Source organism: Buceros rhinoceros, unplaced genomic scaffold (assembly GCF_000710305.1).
Source record: "Buceros rhinoceros silvestris isolate BGI_N320 unplaced genomic scaffold, ASM71030v1 scaffold23414, whole genome shotgun sequence".
In the NCBI taxonomy this organism is placed as follows: domain Eukaryota; kingdom Metazoa; phylum Chordata; class Aves; order Bucerotiformes; family Bucerotidae; genus Buceros; species Buceros rhinoceros.
In genome coordinates, this window is record NW_010406797.1 from 10,903 (window position 1) to 27,626 (window position 16,724).

The 16,724-nt window shown below is 39.1% G+C and overlaps 1 protein-coding gene across 1 annotated transcript; it reads right to left on the minus strand.

Annotated features, from left to right (window-relative positions):
• Positions 1-4,122: 4,122 nt before the first annotated feature.
• Positions 4,123-14,252, minus strand: FBXL3 (F-box and leucine-rich repeat protein 3). Its single transcript, XM_010134263.1, has 4 exons — positions 13,890-14,252; positions 11,879-12,001; positions 9,215-9,386; positions 4,123-4,766 (listed from the first exon to the last, which is right to left on the minus strand). The coding sequence occupies exons 1-4, from the start codon at positions 14,250-14,252 to the stop codon at positions 4,123-4,125; spliced, it is 1,302 nt and encodes a 433-aa protein (XP_010132565.1).
• Positions 14,253-16,724: the final 2,472 nt, after the last annotated feature.

Below are 16,724 nucleotides of genomic sequence, written 5' to 3' on the forward strand. Positions count from 1 at the left end.
TGAAGGCAGGCAGGCAGGCAGTTCCTGGCTTGTCATACATCAAGGCCAAATAGAGCATGCGGCTCCTGTTCTCCAAAGGGCCGTGCAGTAAAAGAGCTGGTACAAATGCTTTCAGCTATAAAATCAGGAGTTTAGCCCTTTTCCTTCTTTCCCCCTACCCCCACCCACAACCCTCAAGCCTTTGCTTGGGGGAGGTCTCAGGGGTGGCATGTTACCTCTTCAATCTTGCTCCCTGGGGATAAAGGAACACGACTGGTAGGATGCTACGTCCACCAAAGATCTTGCCTTACTAATGTTTAAACAGGTTTGAGATCCAGGCTGCCCAACTGCTTGTTCATAGGGCTACACAGTTCTTTATCTTCTATCACCTGTACAAGACAATATCTGTATCGGTCTGTACAAGACCATACAACAGATCGAGTACAATACAAGGAATCACAACAGTCTTTCTCCTTAATCACGTAACAAACCATGACAGCTGATCTTCACACAGGAACTTCCTAAAATGGGAAACTACATGCTGCAAGACAGAAAGGTATTTTCCTCTGAAAGGTCCAAAGCTGCCCCAGTTCCTCAGCATTTTGCAAGGAAATGCCATCTTACAAAAACACAGGTGGAAGACAGAGCAGAAAACCAAAAACTGTTTCAGAGCACAAGAGCTGCTACAGCCAGCAGTGGACATGATGCTACAGGAAAAAACTGACAAAAACAGATGACCAGATGAACATGCAGAACATCTGTGGTTAATTGTGGTTTCACTGTCCTAGTTTTGATACTATTAAACTTCAGTCATATCTCCAAGGTGCTAGTTTCCATAGCACCTGTATTTTAGGAAAAATAATTTACAGTTCATAGTCTGAACTACAGACACTTAAGTTCTGACCCCCTTCAAGATTTCACAAATCTCCTCATTAAATCAATGTTCCAGTTTTAGATACAGCACCAGCACTTACTTTTATCCCTCCATGTGCAACCAACTAGGCTGACCAGAGATGAAGACAGATCTCTGTAGTAATGGAACAAAGTTTAGGCTTTAGTCAGGCCTGCTCCACATAGACAGAGCTCTGCCTTAAATTCCCAGGAAGTCCAGTTGACACACACCAACACTTCAACAGTTGGAGTACGTACAGCTAGTTTATACCTATGCACTAAGATCAGTTTGCACACTATAGTGAAAGTTTCTGACAAAAAAAAAAATCCCTAAACAACCCACTTAAATTCACAAGTTTGTAGCTTTAGGTGAATTGTGGGAAACTACAAAGTTAATGTAAACTGCTGCCCTTAAATTACTCACTTTTTCACTTTTGATATGTAACTGGTCAGGATTACCCCACTGTTTGGCATCAACAGCTTTCAAGAGTATTTTTTAATCAAAAAAGCTGAAGTGATGTAGTGCTTGTGTTCAGGTAAGATTTGTGACAGCACACATTAACAACTCACACCTTGAACTGGACAACCAAGCCAACGCGGGATTATCTTCTGAAAACAAGAGCAATAAAGGTGGAACCAGGGAAAATTACTTTAAACAGCTGTAAGACACTCTTGTTCCTGCTTCTAGTGAACTTCATGACAGTCCGGTTACTACTAGTGTCACGGATTTTTATTTATTTTTTTGTTATTAATTTGTTCAACCATGTGTAAAAGGCAAAATAATTGTGTGAGATTTTCAAAAAAGGAGCATTGGAGCTTTTCCTGAAGCTACTTAGAATACAGGCTTGCCTGCAAAGTTTGGTTTATAGCTGGATTATTTGAGCTAAGGACACTAATTGGTCTGATGTATAAAAACTGCTGACTGTCAGTGGAAGAGAGAGCCACTTTCAAGGGGTTTTCTCATCCTTGCATTCTGGTAACGGTCACGATACTGTTGCATCTGGGAAGGACTTTTTGAATCTACATAACAGGACGAGAGACGTTCCCAGGAGAGGGCAGCCAGTCAGCTTGCTGGGGAAGCAATTCCACTACAACTAAGCACAAGCCTTCAGCCGCTAACACGCTCCCCAGCTCAGGGTCTGACAGGGCTGTCTCGATAAGAAGCAGAACTCTGGGCTTCAAACATGTGGATGCCAGATGCGAGGGTACTCAGGTATTTAGGCAGTGTCTTGCCTTTCAGTTACTCCTGCTACCACAGCGGTCAGGAACCAACCAACTTACCTTGCCGACATTAGGACACCAGCAGCCAAGGTCCAAAGTGGCTTCAGCTGCATTACTAATGAGATTATTTCACACATTAGTTCAGTGATCCCCAGATCAGTAGTGTTACTCCACCTTTGTCATGCAGGCAATTCTGAGAGTTGGAATATAAAAACACCAAACCACTGAGCTTTTTTTACTTTTACGGACTAAGTATATTGACACCTTTTATACAAATAGAGGCAAATTATAGTATTACATTAATTTAACAAATTCTAATACAAAAAATGCATATTTCATAAAATGCGATTTTTAAATCAAAGCTCTACAGAAACATACAACTCCCCTATAAAGTTGTCCAGTCCACTGAGCAAAGTTTGCTCAAAACATAGTTATGAACTTAAATATGCTCATAAGTGTATTACACTCGAACCATACATTTGGATAAACATCACTGAAATCAGAAGTGAAGAATCATCGACTTACTACCAGCACTGGCTGTAGGGCTTGCATGAGAAGCCGCCCCTAGCTGAGTCTGGTACAGCCCACCGCTGGAGCGGCTTTGCCTCGCTGGGGGCTGAGCACACCTTTCAGCAGTCACGTGAGTACCTTAGTGTCACCAATCCATAACGTCAAAGGGAAAATAATGTAACTGTCAGCGGGAAGAAATGCAGTCATGAGCCACATCCAGATGACAGGCAATACGCTGCCTACACCGCTTACAGACTAAAAACTTTCTTTAATAAAAGTGATTTACCAAATACTCAAATTTTTGCCTACTGCTCTACTTCACGCAAGTTTACTCCTTTTAGGTTTTTAAATATTGTGAAATGATCCAACTAGCTGAATTAAAAGTATACAAAATGATCATCTATCACACATTCACTTTATACATAAACATTTCTGGAACAGATTTACAGTTAGTTTGTACAGCTCAAGCAACCGTTACAAGATCATTTCTCTCAAATTGAAAGCAGCCAAAATGTCTACCATTTTGTTAGAAGGTTCTGGGTCGCCGTTCAAATTTTAATTTTCTCGTCTCGCACCATTCACATCCGTGTTACCACATTTAACACTGCAGGGCTCATTCGGTAAGCTATACATTACTCCATCTAACTGAATGTTGCAAAACCGGTTAATGGGCAAGAAAAGCTTATTAACTCCAATGTGTTTTAGAATACGACGTATCTACATTTTTCCCCAGAATGCTTTCGCTTCCTGAGCTAGACATAAAGTACCTTAAAACAGGTTTAGACACAGATCTGAGACCCCATAAGCAAACCACATTAAAATGCAGAGAGGGGAAAAGAAAACCCCACACCAATGTTGGTTCTCTCGCACTACTACCTGTTTGCACTCTATACGTTGCAGATGGATCTAACCATCTGTGAATAAGGTAGCAAACATAACGTTCCAATTGACTATACTAGTATTGTGTATTGCTCTTGCCTTTATGACTTCTGTATAAAAGAACATGTATATTTCGTAGCCTATAACATGTATATTTTGTATGCCTTATAATCTTAATCTTGTCATCCAGGTGACTGGACTGAGAAATGCTATAGCCTGCAACAGAAGCATGCAGCTTTCGCCGGGTTTTGTTTGGTTTTTTAAGATCAAATCTGATGGTGTTCAATACTGGTATCTAAATCAAAGAGGACAATATATTAAGACTGATACTTTGCAGATACATTTCAATATTTTAAGTACGTTTTTATTTGCATAAAAGTTTGATGTCGCTGTCAATGGAAAAAAAAAAAATCGAAAACAGATTTTTGTTTGGATGAAAACAGGTTTTGAAGCTAACCATGACTGCTACTTTTGAATCTGGATTTCATAAATCATTTTTGAATGAAAAATTCATTTTCTAGTCAAAGAGTGAAGTAACTTACAGTAAAAACTACAGTATTAATTCAGCTTATTCAGTAAATTGCAATAGGGTAAGCTTGGTTTAAGGTGCTACTCCATCTGCCCTGAAGCCTTTCAAGGACTTTACCATGTGGGCATCATGTCCGGGAACCAGACTCTACCGAGATGCTTTGAGACTTCCCAGTGAATCTGCTCCAAGCTGTATTTCTGATCAGGAATCAGAACTTCCTCCATAATAGAAAGCTGAGAGAGACGACCGCCACACATCTTCACAAACTCAACAAAGGCACTGCAAGAGACTTCACATTCTCCTAGGCCAACCGCTGATAGATACTTGCAACGTTCAGCAATACGGATCAGCTCCTCATCCAGTGGCCGCAATCCATTGGCACACACCACCAGTTCAACTAACCGAGGACACGTCATCCCAACGCGGCCAAGTACGTCCTTGCTTACAGATCTTCCAAAGTAAAGGTGAGTGACAGGTATTTCGTAACGAAAGAACGGGTCAAACTCTTCTTCGTACAAGAAAAAGTACATGACTAAATTTACTTTGGGAGAATGCTTGATGAAAGCGTCCCAGCTGCTCTTCTGAATCGTGTGGAACTGAGTCTGCCCAGGATTTTCACTGACGACGTCAATGCGCAAGTGTTCTAACCTGACATGCTTTTCAGAAGACAAAGCAAGCAGAAGCTCATCACTCAGCAGGTGGTAGTTCAGTGCCAGCTCACGTAAGCCGTGACACTGGTCAGCCACGCAAAGGATACCTGGGAAAAGAGAACATTATGAAAGGGATTACACAGATAAATATACTAATAACTGAACAAGAAATGTACCAGGGTGTGCGTTTTTGTGTGTTGGGAGGGTGCAAACACCACCTATGTGAACATGCAATCAAGACTAAACACCAAAACAAAATCGCACTGGACAACCAGAACGTTAACCTTCACACAAGCATGGTCTTGTGACTTCTTTGTACACATACGCTGTGTGACCACATCGCTATTTTGCCAGGGAAACACACAGAAGGTAACACGTTGCACGGCACAGTTTCCCATGGGAACTGACTCTCATGTGACAAATACATAAATAGCATACCCAGACTGTTCAGCCCTGTTTTAAGACCACATATACTCAAATTCATCTTTGTAACAGGGGCTTACTCGTAATACAAGTATGTCCCTAGCCTGCTCTGGAAGAACTGCTGTCCGCTCTGTGGCTGACAGAGCAGCCATGAATGAAATCTGTCAGCTGAGGAAGGCAAACGTGAAGTAATTGCTAGACTTCAAATGCAGAATTTGCTGTTGTTACTATTCCCAGTAATACTTAAATCTGGAAAAGCAACAGCAAAAAATGGAAAACACTAAAAAGTGGGAGCAATAATTCCTAGAATAGCAATTTTCAGACTCTCCCTTTAATGAAGAAATATAACCTGCTGCTCATGGAAGGCAAGACATTAACAAAAAAAATTCAGTTCAGTCTGTAAGGTTTCCACTCATCCTATGTGCAGATACAAGCAACGGTATCACACTGCTAGCAGTACAAAAAAAAAAAAAAAGGCACCAGTCCTTTGCATTTCATGTGACCCAGAAAACCGTGTGAAATTCAGGATATGGTCTTTCCATTAATAGCAGAGATGAGAACACAGCGCTTAATGTGCAACTGAAAAACCTGATCTCAGTACACTATAGCTTTGAAGCAGTTATTTTAAGACGCAGTTATTAAACTCGAAAGAGAAGCCTATATATCCTATACTGAGCTTAAAAACACTTTTAAAAAAATTTATGGTAAAAATACTGCAGGAATACATGCACCAAAGTATGTATTTTCTACCTGAGGATCTGCAAGAACACATGCCTCAGAAGCTCTTCTAATTATATCAAATACTGTCATTTCAAATATATACAGTTTGGTAGATGAAAAAAAACCCACAGAATTCAGGTGAACAGAATTTTAGCCCAACTCTTACTGCAACTATTTCCTGTTAGAACAGTTTATATATGTAAGCATACTCATTCTAGCGGCAGGGGATGGGATCCGACATTAAGTGAAAATCCAGTATTTTTTTCCCCCCAAGACTGGAGTACAAAATTTGAACAACTAAGTGTAACTACAAACTTTCACGTACCTTCTACCATTCCAGAGGTTCATTTCCTGTCTGTAAATCATAATGAACAGTTATTCTTACAGTAATACTCCCGCAACAGCTACTATGAGCACTCCATTTAAGCAGCCTCAGGCATGCTGCTGCCCAACACCTAGGTCTGTTGACACATGAAATATTTTCTCTCATTACTACACAGTTTTTTTCAGAGAACAATTTGCTACAAATTTAGGATCCAAACCAGTCTGTGGTTCAGACTGCCATCCTTCAAAAAACCATCTGGGTTAACTTTAAGGGTACGTTAATGACTAGTGGAATGCAAAAAGGGAGTAAGTGGGGTTCAACTTGCTGCGATCTTTCGTGGGTCTAGGGCTGGATATCCGCACCATGTACTGGACATGAAATTATCCATCCTGTGTACAGAACTGACAATAAAGACAGCGCAGTTACCTGCTGGAGAGACTGCCTGGAGCCCATGTTGCAACTGGTACATTGACAGAACATCCCTCGGCACTACCTAAACCTTTGCAGCACCAAGAGGAAAATTGCTCTGGTATCATACAGCACAGATCCGCATAATGAAAATCCCTCTACTAAACTGCTGATGCAGACAGGATCATCTGGTTGGAAGAGACTTTTAAGATCACCAAGTTCAACCGTTCACCCTGCGCTGCCAGGGTCCCTCAGCACCAAATTCACACATCTTTTAAACATTTTCAGGGATGGGGACTGCACCAGCTCCCTGGGTAGCCTGTTCCAGCGCAGACCACACATCCACTCTTCTCCCCTACCTCCCCCATTCAGAGAGAAGAAATCGTCTGGTCCCCAAAGCCTTTACAGAAATGCTGTCAGTTCCCTCTGGTCCAATAGCTAGTATTTCAGGTAATAAACACATCAGTGTGGATTTAGAATAACCAGTATTGTGGTTTACAAAGTACTGTTGCAGTTCTAATGCAAGTTGTAAGTTCAGAGGGGAAAGAGCAGACAGCAGAATCTTCACACAAGCTCACAGAGTAGAAATGCACTACTGCCTGTGTTTCTCCCATCCAAACCCAAACGTGCTTATTTATCTCTGTATGGTAACTTAGGGGTTATTCAGAGCATCCTTTGGAAGTTAATTCAGAGATTGATATAAATCTTTTTCCATTATTCCTGCAGTAGTGGAGTCTCTCTTGCCCTACTTGCATTACTCTCCTCTGTTCTTCACTAGCAAGTTTCTTAGGAACCGATCTAGTAATGACTGCTCCCCACCCCAAACTGCAATTTGAAGGGCTGTTATACCATTTTAAGTGCATGTATAAGTAATTAGTTTTGCTAGCTCATGGCCCTTTTGGTTCAATTAAAGTTTTCCAAATTTATAGCAGCCTGCTGATTATAATAGTCTCATTAGGAAAAAAAAAAAACCCAGGTAAGTCTTAGTGCTCAGTTTCTCATTTTCCTTCCTTTTTCCAGCTTGCCTTCTCTGAAGCCAACTATCCACAAATTAACTCCTTTCTTTTGTTCCACATTTTTCTCCACCTCAGGGGACATGTATACCTGAAAGTTAAGCAACCGAATTCTCCTGCCATTTTATTAGCACACTGGTTTTGTCACTAATGCATCTGAGCCCGTGCTATTCACCTCCACCACCCCATGAAGGACAGTAGTAGTTGTGCTCCTTGTTCCTTAAACAGGCATTGCCAATTCTTACTTGTTGTTCCTTCAATTTAAAACATCCTACAAGATACGTCAAATAGATAACAATGGTCAAAGAGCTTTGTAAACCCGTGCCCATCTCCCAAATTATCAAGTATATGATGTTCCATAAAATCTTCTAGCAAGGATTAGCCACAAGCCAGCAAAGCTGCTAGAGCTGACATTTCTCTTGGATCCAAGTCCAAGGCAATTACTCTTGTAGCCTAGCTGAAAATTACTGCTGGAGCCTCGTCCTCTCAGCAGACACACTATGGCTCCTGTACTTCTCAAACAAAGTTTTAAGTCAGAAAAATCAGTCACTCAAGATAATTTAAACAACCCCCATCTACAATTACAAGAAAGAAATAACATTCCAGTTAACACACTGGTGAACACTTTGCTGGACAAATCTGCTGCAAAACAAACCTGCATTTTCAGGACTTTTTTATCCAAAACCAAACACAAGGTTTTGTCTGAAACCTACACCTGCAAAAAGTATTACCTTTGTGTTTTGTTTGTTATCCCAACAGCAACATGTCCTCTGCTGCCCCTTCCCCACATATTAGGAGCCCTCCTGGTGAATTTTATAAGTCATATACCTAATATTTACAGTTGCAACGTATCTTTATGGAGAAGGTTATGGTGACTACAGTAGCTCCTACTCATCCTCAGAAGAGGAACTCAACAAAGTTGCCATCATTTCATTTAAAATTCGTCTTCTATTTCTCAGTGAAAAAAATGTGTTAAGTTGATGGGCTGTGAATCAATCTTAAATTTGCTGTGCATAAGTCTTCCTCAAACATTAATTTTATGAGCTTCAACAATCTTGAGTGATTTCATTCTGACAGGAGCTGGTTTCACTCTTGCTACAAACACACTGAGAGTGTTAATGAAGTACGTTTGGTAACGGCAGTTCTGCCCAGCTCAGTCTCATCTCCCCTTTGCTGACGCTGTCTGCACTTCGCCTCCAGCAAAAGATTAAACTGCCTCCTTTCAGAATGACTAAACCAGCATCTTCATAATCCATGACACTGTAACACTCAAAACCCATACGCTTCCCACAAACTGCGGAAAAGGAACTTGTGTTCCAAAAAGCTTAATTATACTGGAACACTTAAACAGTCACTGCAGAAGTGATGCACTATCAAGTCAACATATACTCTTCAGAGTTCCACAGGCATTAGTTGATCATCCAGGACAGACACGTGCTACTGTATGAGCCTGACAGACAGGCTCAGTAGTCACTCTAAATGTAGTGGGATGGATGGATTGATAACCAGTTGAATTAGCAACTTATTCAGTGACGGCTGCTGTAGATACTACATTCATCCTCACTCTCACCCCACCCTTATTTTTTCAGGGATTTACTGGTTTCAGACAGAATTTCACGCACACATTGAAAAAAAAACCAAAACACCCAAAACCACAGTAGCTTACCAGCTGGGGAAACATGAGGACAACTGCTCATTTTCAACAGTTTGAGTGTGTCACTGTTGTTAGCCACTAGCACTTTGAGAGATGGATCATCTACCGGTGTATCGTCAATCTTAAGCGAAGAGAGGGATTTGGAGTTTACAAACACCACTGTCAGTGCAGAAATGAAGTGAGACTGGAAAAAAAAGTTTAAATTAAATAGTATCTGAAATAAGAACCTCAAAGGTTGTACACAGTACACAGCAGTCCTAGTTTTCTGATACTTTTTGACAGCACTAGCTGAAAAAGCATTCTCTTGCTATTGCAAATTAATACTAAAATTGCCATACTTCTGAGTATCATTTTTTGCTATCATTCTGCGTTGGCAGATCAGAATGTTTAACATTAAATGTAAACCAAGAACTGACTCAGGACAATCTGCTGTGCAAAGTCAGATCTGTAGGAAGATCATGAGCAATGAGAAAGCCCAGAAGCCCTAATTTTGAGGGTAATTTGCAAGCTGCACTCTAAAAGAAGCATCTTCTGGAACAGGAATTCACATGAGTTGTGCCGCATTGGTGAAATGCAAACGCAGTCTAGAGTGGCAAACCTGTGAGCCACAAGCACGTGCAGAATCCTGAACGCAGTTATATGAGAGAAGGAAGCAAAGTCTGAATGAGAAGCATTAGGCATTTTGGCTCTAGGGACCACTCCCAACTACACTGATAATACAGTGATTATACGTTATGTACTGAAGGAAAGGTGCTTTAATAATATTTCCGCTCTGTATTTCAAAAGCATCAGCAATGCAGTTTTATCTTCTGTATTTGGAATGTAACTCCCTTCACTAAGAAGGCTGTTAAATAGAAAGGCAAAGAAAGTTAACTGTGTTAACAAGAACAGGTAACTTGAAACCACGGTTTGAAGAGCTAATGGAAGACAGGCAACATCCCAAAACCTTAAAGCTGGGAATTTCATATCTTTTGAATACTGACAATGTAGCCTACAGTATGATTCTTTAAAAGATTCAGTGTAGAATGTGCTTAGTGAAAAGACTAGACAACACAACGGTAAATGTGATTTACAAGTATTTGCCAGACGTGATGTTATTTGAAATCAGGAAAGTGCCAACAAAGATCATGCAAAGTAGTTCAGACTTCCTATACAGTCTAATTTAAAAAATAAAATAAAATAATCTTACAGTATTAACCATTTTTCAGATCCATTCATCTTTCCCTTATTCTCATCCAATGTGCCTGTTACTAATGGCTTCCCACAAGAACTTATTCACGGTCCAATTCTATTCTGTAAAAATCATTGCTAGTGGCAACACACACTGGTTAACAACACTAACGGAGTGGTGAGTAGCAAAAGGTAAGTTATGCCTAGAGTTTATTCCATCTTACTTTGAAGGTATTTTAAAAAGGCCACATGTGAACCTTTTAGGAACAAAAAAAAAGCCTGTATTTCAGAAGCCTTGAAGCCGAGTAAGACCACAGCATGAATGACTGCAAATAATTATTCAGCAAGCTGAGTAAGATCATAACATATCCTTCCAGTGAAAAGTAAGTAATAGAGCTAAAACATCATTCAGATGAAGAAATAATACAATATGCAAGAGCTGGAAGGACAACTTATTGCTAACACAGTAAGACTGTGGATTGTTTTCGCTATGTTTAGATTTTCTTATAGTCACATCTCAAAGCCCATTGAAAAAGGAAAAAAAAACCACACAAAAACTAATTAAAGATCTGGAAAAATCTTTGAAAATTAAGGATTAAAAATACATATTCAAGACGACTACATGACGTGGCTGTGATCACTGCCAAGGATAATCCTTCTGTAGTTAACCCTGCTTAAACCCTATAACCTACTTCCTTTCCTGAGGCTGTCCCTACTTCTTCCTTGTCCTTGTTGCCATCATCAGCAATGACATCACTGAGATCCGGCTAACAGTATAGTATCTGGCCCTTCACATACACATGGGCTGGATTAAAAAATTGAGGCTGCAAGACATCCAAGATGTCCCTGGTTACCTCAGCCACTCTTCTGCTCCTTAGCAGCAATACACTTCTACCTCTCTAGCGGGAATTCTTCTTTGGAAGTGCATATAGGACTTCTGTTTTCTACATATGACGCCTTCTAGCAAAATCTTATTTTTGGTAAATGTTCAAGGTAAAAATCTTTCAGAAAATTTCCGAAATACAGTGTGATTTGCCTCTGACACTTGACTGTGAGACATGAAGTACTGAAAATCTTAACCCTATTGTTTTCTGAAGGGAGCTCAATGATAATACAAATCCTACAGCAAGTTGACATGGATAAAATTCTACCAGTCACTCAATTACAATTGTCTTCTAAGCATTCCCCACAGTACAATTACACAGCCAAGAATCCTCTAGCCTCCTGACCTGCATCATGTTGCTCAGTATTGCACTGACGTTAATAGACTTGGAAGGACTTGGAAGAACAAGGTCAGGACAAAGTCCTCGCATAATGCAGAGAATGAGTGAAACTAATTATCCATCTTAGTACAACATCTCAATTCCTCCCTGTACTAGAGCCCTGAAATAAAGTATTTTTTATTGAAGATTCATATTCTTAAAATAAAACTTTTCATAAAGTTATACAAGTACTGCATGAAACACTGCAAAACTCTGCTGTAGAAAAATACACATACTAAAATACCTTTGGTAAATCCATGAAGCTTGGCCGGGCAGTTGAAATTAGCCCAAGTGTTTTCAGAGAGCAATTCACAAGCTGTGATAAAATATCACAAGCTGCTTCTGCAGATTCCTTGCTACTGTCCACCTTAAAACAAAAAAGATATATTGGTTCAGAAAATACTGCATCAAACACACTCTTTACAAAAAACAAGAATAGATGTACTTTGATTTTTTTTTTTTTTTGCTTTACCTTCTGAAATGGGATGTCAAAAAACCCACAAAACACCCTTTATCACAAGGTCAGTTTAACATTAAACATAAATCAAGAACTGACTCAGGATGATCCGCTACACAAATGTAGATCTCTGGGAAGACTATGAGTAAAGAGAAAGCCTTGAAGCCCTAATTCTACTTATTCTACCCAGTCAGCAACTAATCCAAGACAGTTCTTTTTCTGCTCGAACACAAGCTGAAAAATCCTGTTCAACAATCCAATCCTGCCTTACCTACTAATGAATTTCCAAGCTTTCAGCCTTGACAGAGTCAGTGTTATAGCTACTTGCCTGTGATTACTCTTGCTACTTAGTATTTCCTAAAATCCTGAGTTCATTCTGCAATGCTGAAGTACAATTCAAGGGACATGTTTGACAAATTGCCAGTGGAAGGGCATCTGAAATCCTTCAAAAATCAGCATAGACGGGAGACAGACACTGGAAGGTGATTCCAATACTGCTATAAATCTTTATTATCCCAACACTGATAAAAACTCTGCAAAAAACCTTCTTATAACCAATTTACCTCTGATGCCTCATCAAGCAGTAGCAATACACGTAATCAGGCAGAAGTGCCTCAGCTACCCACATGCTGATGATCCCTGTATTGAACCTGCCAGATCTCAGAAACAAACAACTACTATGTCCAGCTTGCTGCAAAGTCATTTCCTTTCCAAATCTGCCACACAGCAGATACATACGCAGCCATGACACTTTCACAGCACCCTTCCAAAACAGAGTGGTATGTAGGCCAATGCTAAAGGTTTTCATCCACTGAAAATAATTCCATGATGTTAACAAAGCCAATTCTGACCAAATGGTATTTCTCAGCCAAGCACAATCAGTAGATACACTATCCCGTGCAAATTCTGTGTACTTTTCCCATTAACTGGAACGCAGCTGTGCTAGGCAGATGCTACAGGCAGACAACCCTGCACAATTTAGTACTAGAACTCCTAGCTGCTTACTAGTAGTACTGAAGTCACTACCTCTGCATTATATGTTTTCTAACCATGAATATTACATCCAACCCCTTACTGGACATGAAATGGGGAAGTGCCCAATTTATGTATCCAAATCAAACTTAATTATGAGGCAGGTACACAAATGTGCAGCAGTATCAGAACTGAAGTGTTTCTGCCACTCACTGAGGCAGAATTTTAAGCAGCTAAGATGCTACAAGGAAAAAAAAAAAAAACAAAAAACCACCAAAAAAAATTTCCCACCTAATAGAATTCAGGCAATGAAAAGGTATGTTCAGAACTGTTATTCCAAGTTTTTGTCCTGAAAATACAACCAAATAAACAAATGAATTGGGAGGTAATCTCCATGTCTATACGCTCATTTAGAGAACAGCTTTCTTCAGTACACTAGGCCTGAAAACAAGGCCTACCACACACTGAGAGCTGCCACGTTTCTTTTTAAATAACTGACCATCCTAATCACAAAAATAACATAATAAGCCTTTCGTAAAATTTAGGGTTCTTTTCATTTTCAGCATGCTAAAAAGTTTTGATCACAATTGTCAATTACCACTTATCAACAGTATTTCAATTACGGACATTAATTAAATCACACTTCTCAAGCTTTGATATTCATAAAGATGAATCATCAAAACTGTCTCAGAAGTATCAGAGATATTTCCTTAAAACATTCTAAATAAAATTCAGGAGAAAAAAAGAAAAATAAAAAAGAATCAAGTTCCACAAATGCTTTTATTTAAAAAAAAATTACTTTTGAAAAGCCGATAGAATACCCTACCTTGAAGCTTACATACTGCAGGTGGTTGGAATGCCTCTTTATTATTTGCTTGATTAGCTCAGGATGTGTAGCCCTCAAGTAAGACGTAGCTGGTTGATTCAGTTCAAACTCAAAACACCGCCAGAGATCAGGCATATGAAACACTTGGTTCCAGCTTCGGCAGACCTGTGATGCATGAGCTCGATCCAAAAGAGGCAAGTACTGAAACACCTGCAAGATAATGTCCTGGAGCAGGTTTGCCCAGTCTGGACTCTGCACAACTTCGGTTTTCTTGTCTATAACCTTGTGTCTCTTGGATTCTTTCTCAGTTGTCTCTTCAGATGAACTGCTGTTGGCCTCAGTAGTTTTCCTTCCTCGTTTCATTCTACAGAAAAAATTAAAAAATATTTCTATATATTTTGTAACTTTAACAGAGCTGAAAAGAACAACATCAATAGAAAACCACAGAAGTGAAAAAGCAGGTTTTCTATAACCATACTTTTGCAGAGTTCTGCTCCCCCCCCACAAAGGAAAACCCCCAAGGAACAATGTGTTTAAGTGGTAATCTAAAAATAACATCACCCTGTAAACATATATCTTTAATATTATTTCTTTAATCACCAACAGTGCCTATCCATTTACAAGTCAGTCTCAGTGTTTCAATTTGTATTTGAGAACACTTTGAACCCAATTTGTTTTACTGTTTTGTTGATTACCACTCTCCTCTCTTAGTGAGTGGAAAGATACTCTTCTGAACAATTCTAAACACTGACATTCATATTGCTCTCCCAGTCCTATTTACCAGAAACATTTGAAAGGTGGAAGGTAAAAGGCAGACAAGAAAGTAAACAAAGAACGTATGCACGTTAGCAGGCACTGCATCTTGCAGATGTTGTATCTGGCCAATTTGTTTTCATTCACGGATGGGAAGGACCTTTTTTTCCATTTATTTAAAAAAAAAAGTTACTTCAATACACATCTCTTAAATCGGTATCCTTAAAATCACATGTCATGAAAGATTTCCAGTAACAGTCTGGAAGTTTCAACCCAGAAAAAGTTTACGGAACAGTCAGCAAATTTTCTTCAAAATGATATTAAATTCAGCAAGTCTCAGGCAAAAGGTTCTCTCATTCTCATTAGCATACACTTCTTCCACAGCAGTCCCATTTAGACAAGTTCTAGCTCCTATTACATTATTAAAGAGGAAAAATATCCACCACTACATACATCTGAAATAAATACAGCATTGGGTTTTGACCAAAGTGTGTTCTTTTGTCCATGCCAGCTTACAACTGAGCTTAGCATCCAATTGTTCATTTTTAAAAGCCTCACAGTCAACATAATGTCCTAAAGGACTAGCAATGAGACCGTACACTAAACTACAATACACTCAATTCTAGCCTCTAAAAAGCTAAAAGAATCTGGAGGTGGGGTGGGCTTGATATGTATAAACACTCCACAGACCCATGATTTCTGTACGATAAACATGGACTTCATACACAGTAAAATCATTCTGGTTTAACGTAGGAGTACAATTACACACATAAGATTATCAAGTGCCCAGTCCATTTTGGACCTGGCTTTATCACATTATAGTGGCTACTGTGAATGTACACTAGCGCTGATTCACATACAGCACACTTACTGTAACTGCTCTTTTCAAAGACAAGAGCACTAGATTTGACTTTTTTTTTTTTTAAAGACATGGAGCAACCTGCCACTGACAAAACTGTACGAATTTTTCAGCTGGAAAAATTACTTCTGAGACATAGCTGACAGAAGCAGACCAGGTTGTCAACAGCCAACTTACAGGTTGCACCTCTGAGTAACTTTGATAAGTTCTAAGTAGTTAATAAATGCTGATTACAGATCAAAACCCTCTCCTGAAATCGTAGGGTACCATCTGGAGCTTTTATAGACAGCCAATGAAAAAAAGAAACAACATGGCCATCACTAGAGCTATACTGATGATGAATTACAGGTCTTCCTGTAATTCAGTCTTCCAAGAAAATAAGATGTTACATGTCCTAAATGCTATGGCTTGAAAAGCAGAGAATGTAAAATGACATTTCCAGACAGCTTTTCTTGTTAGTGACATCTCAGATGCTCTGTAATTGAAAGGAGAGAGTAATCCTAAGTTTTATAAAATATTTCCTTTATGGATCTTTTTCAAAAGAGAAGAAAAGTCTAAGCTCAAAACTAAAAAAATATGCTTTTTAAGAATTAGATGACTGTTTTGTCACTTAATTTCTAACTAATTTGTTAAACTAATTTTTGTGATCTTGTTTCAGCATTTAAAGCACTGGAATAGCTTTTTAAAACAGTTTCAACCAAAACAAATACAAAATCAAAAGTATGTAGATTTGCCTATGGGAGTTTGCAGAGTAATCTAAAAGTTATTTATTAAAAAAAAAAAAGGCCACTTAAGAGAGTATGTAGATTTGCCTATGGGAGTTTGCAGAGTAATCTAAAAGTTATCTATTAAAAAAAAAAAAAGGCCACTTAAGAGAGTAAACCTTTATGCAAATTTAATATAGGAACAGGCAAATGCAATGAGGCATTTCAGTTTACTTCGGTTTATGTACCAGTCCCAAGACCTAACCATTTTAAATCCAAGGCCAACAGAAATAACTTTTCAAGGAGGAAGACACTGATGCAAAATCCCATGCTACCGTACTACTGTATAGCTATGCCTTATTTCTCAAACAATGATTGCTTATCACTTCTTACAATGACTCAACCATCAATCTTACTGTTAACGTTCTCCGTCATACCCCAGGACACACTTATCACTCATCAGTCTTTCCAAATTGCTGCTACAATTAACTGCTTTAAAATCTAAGATCAGAAGAGGGG

Bases quoted from the DNA above. Each gene is read 5' to 3' on its own strand.
- FBXL3 (XM_010134263.1), bottom strand. From the start codon at position 14,252: ATGAAACGAGGAAGGAAAACTACTGAGGCCAACAGCAGTTCATCTGAA. The intron at 12,002-13,889 runs GTAGGGTATTCT...TTTTGTTTTAAG, and splicing joins TGCAGTATGTAAGCTTCAAG to GTGGACAGTAGCAAGGAATC. The intron at 9,387-11,878 runs GTATTTTAGTAT...TTTTTTTTCCAG, and splicing joins GCTTCATGGATTTACCAAAG to TCTCACTTCATTTCTGCACT.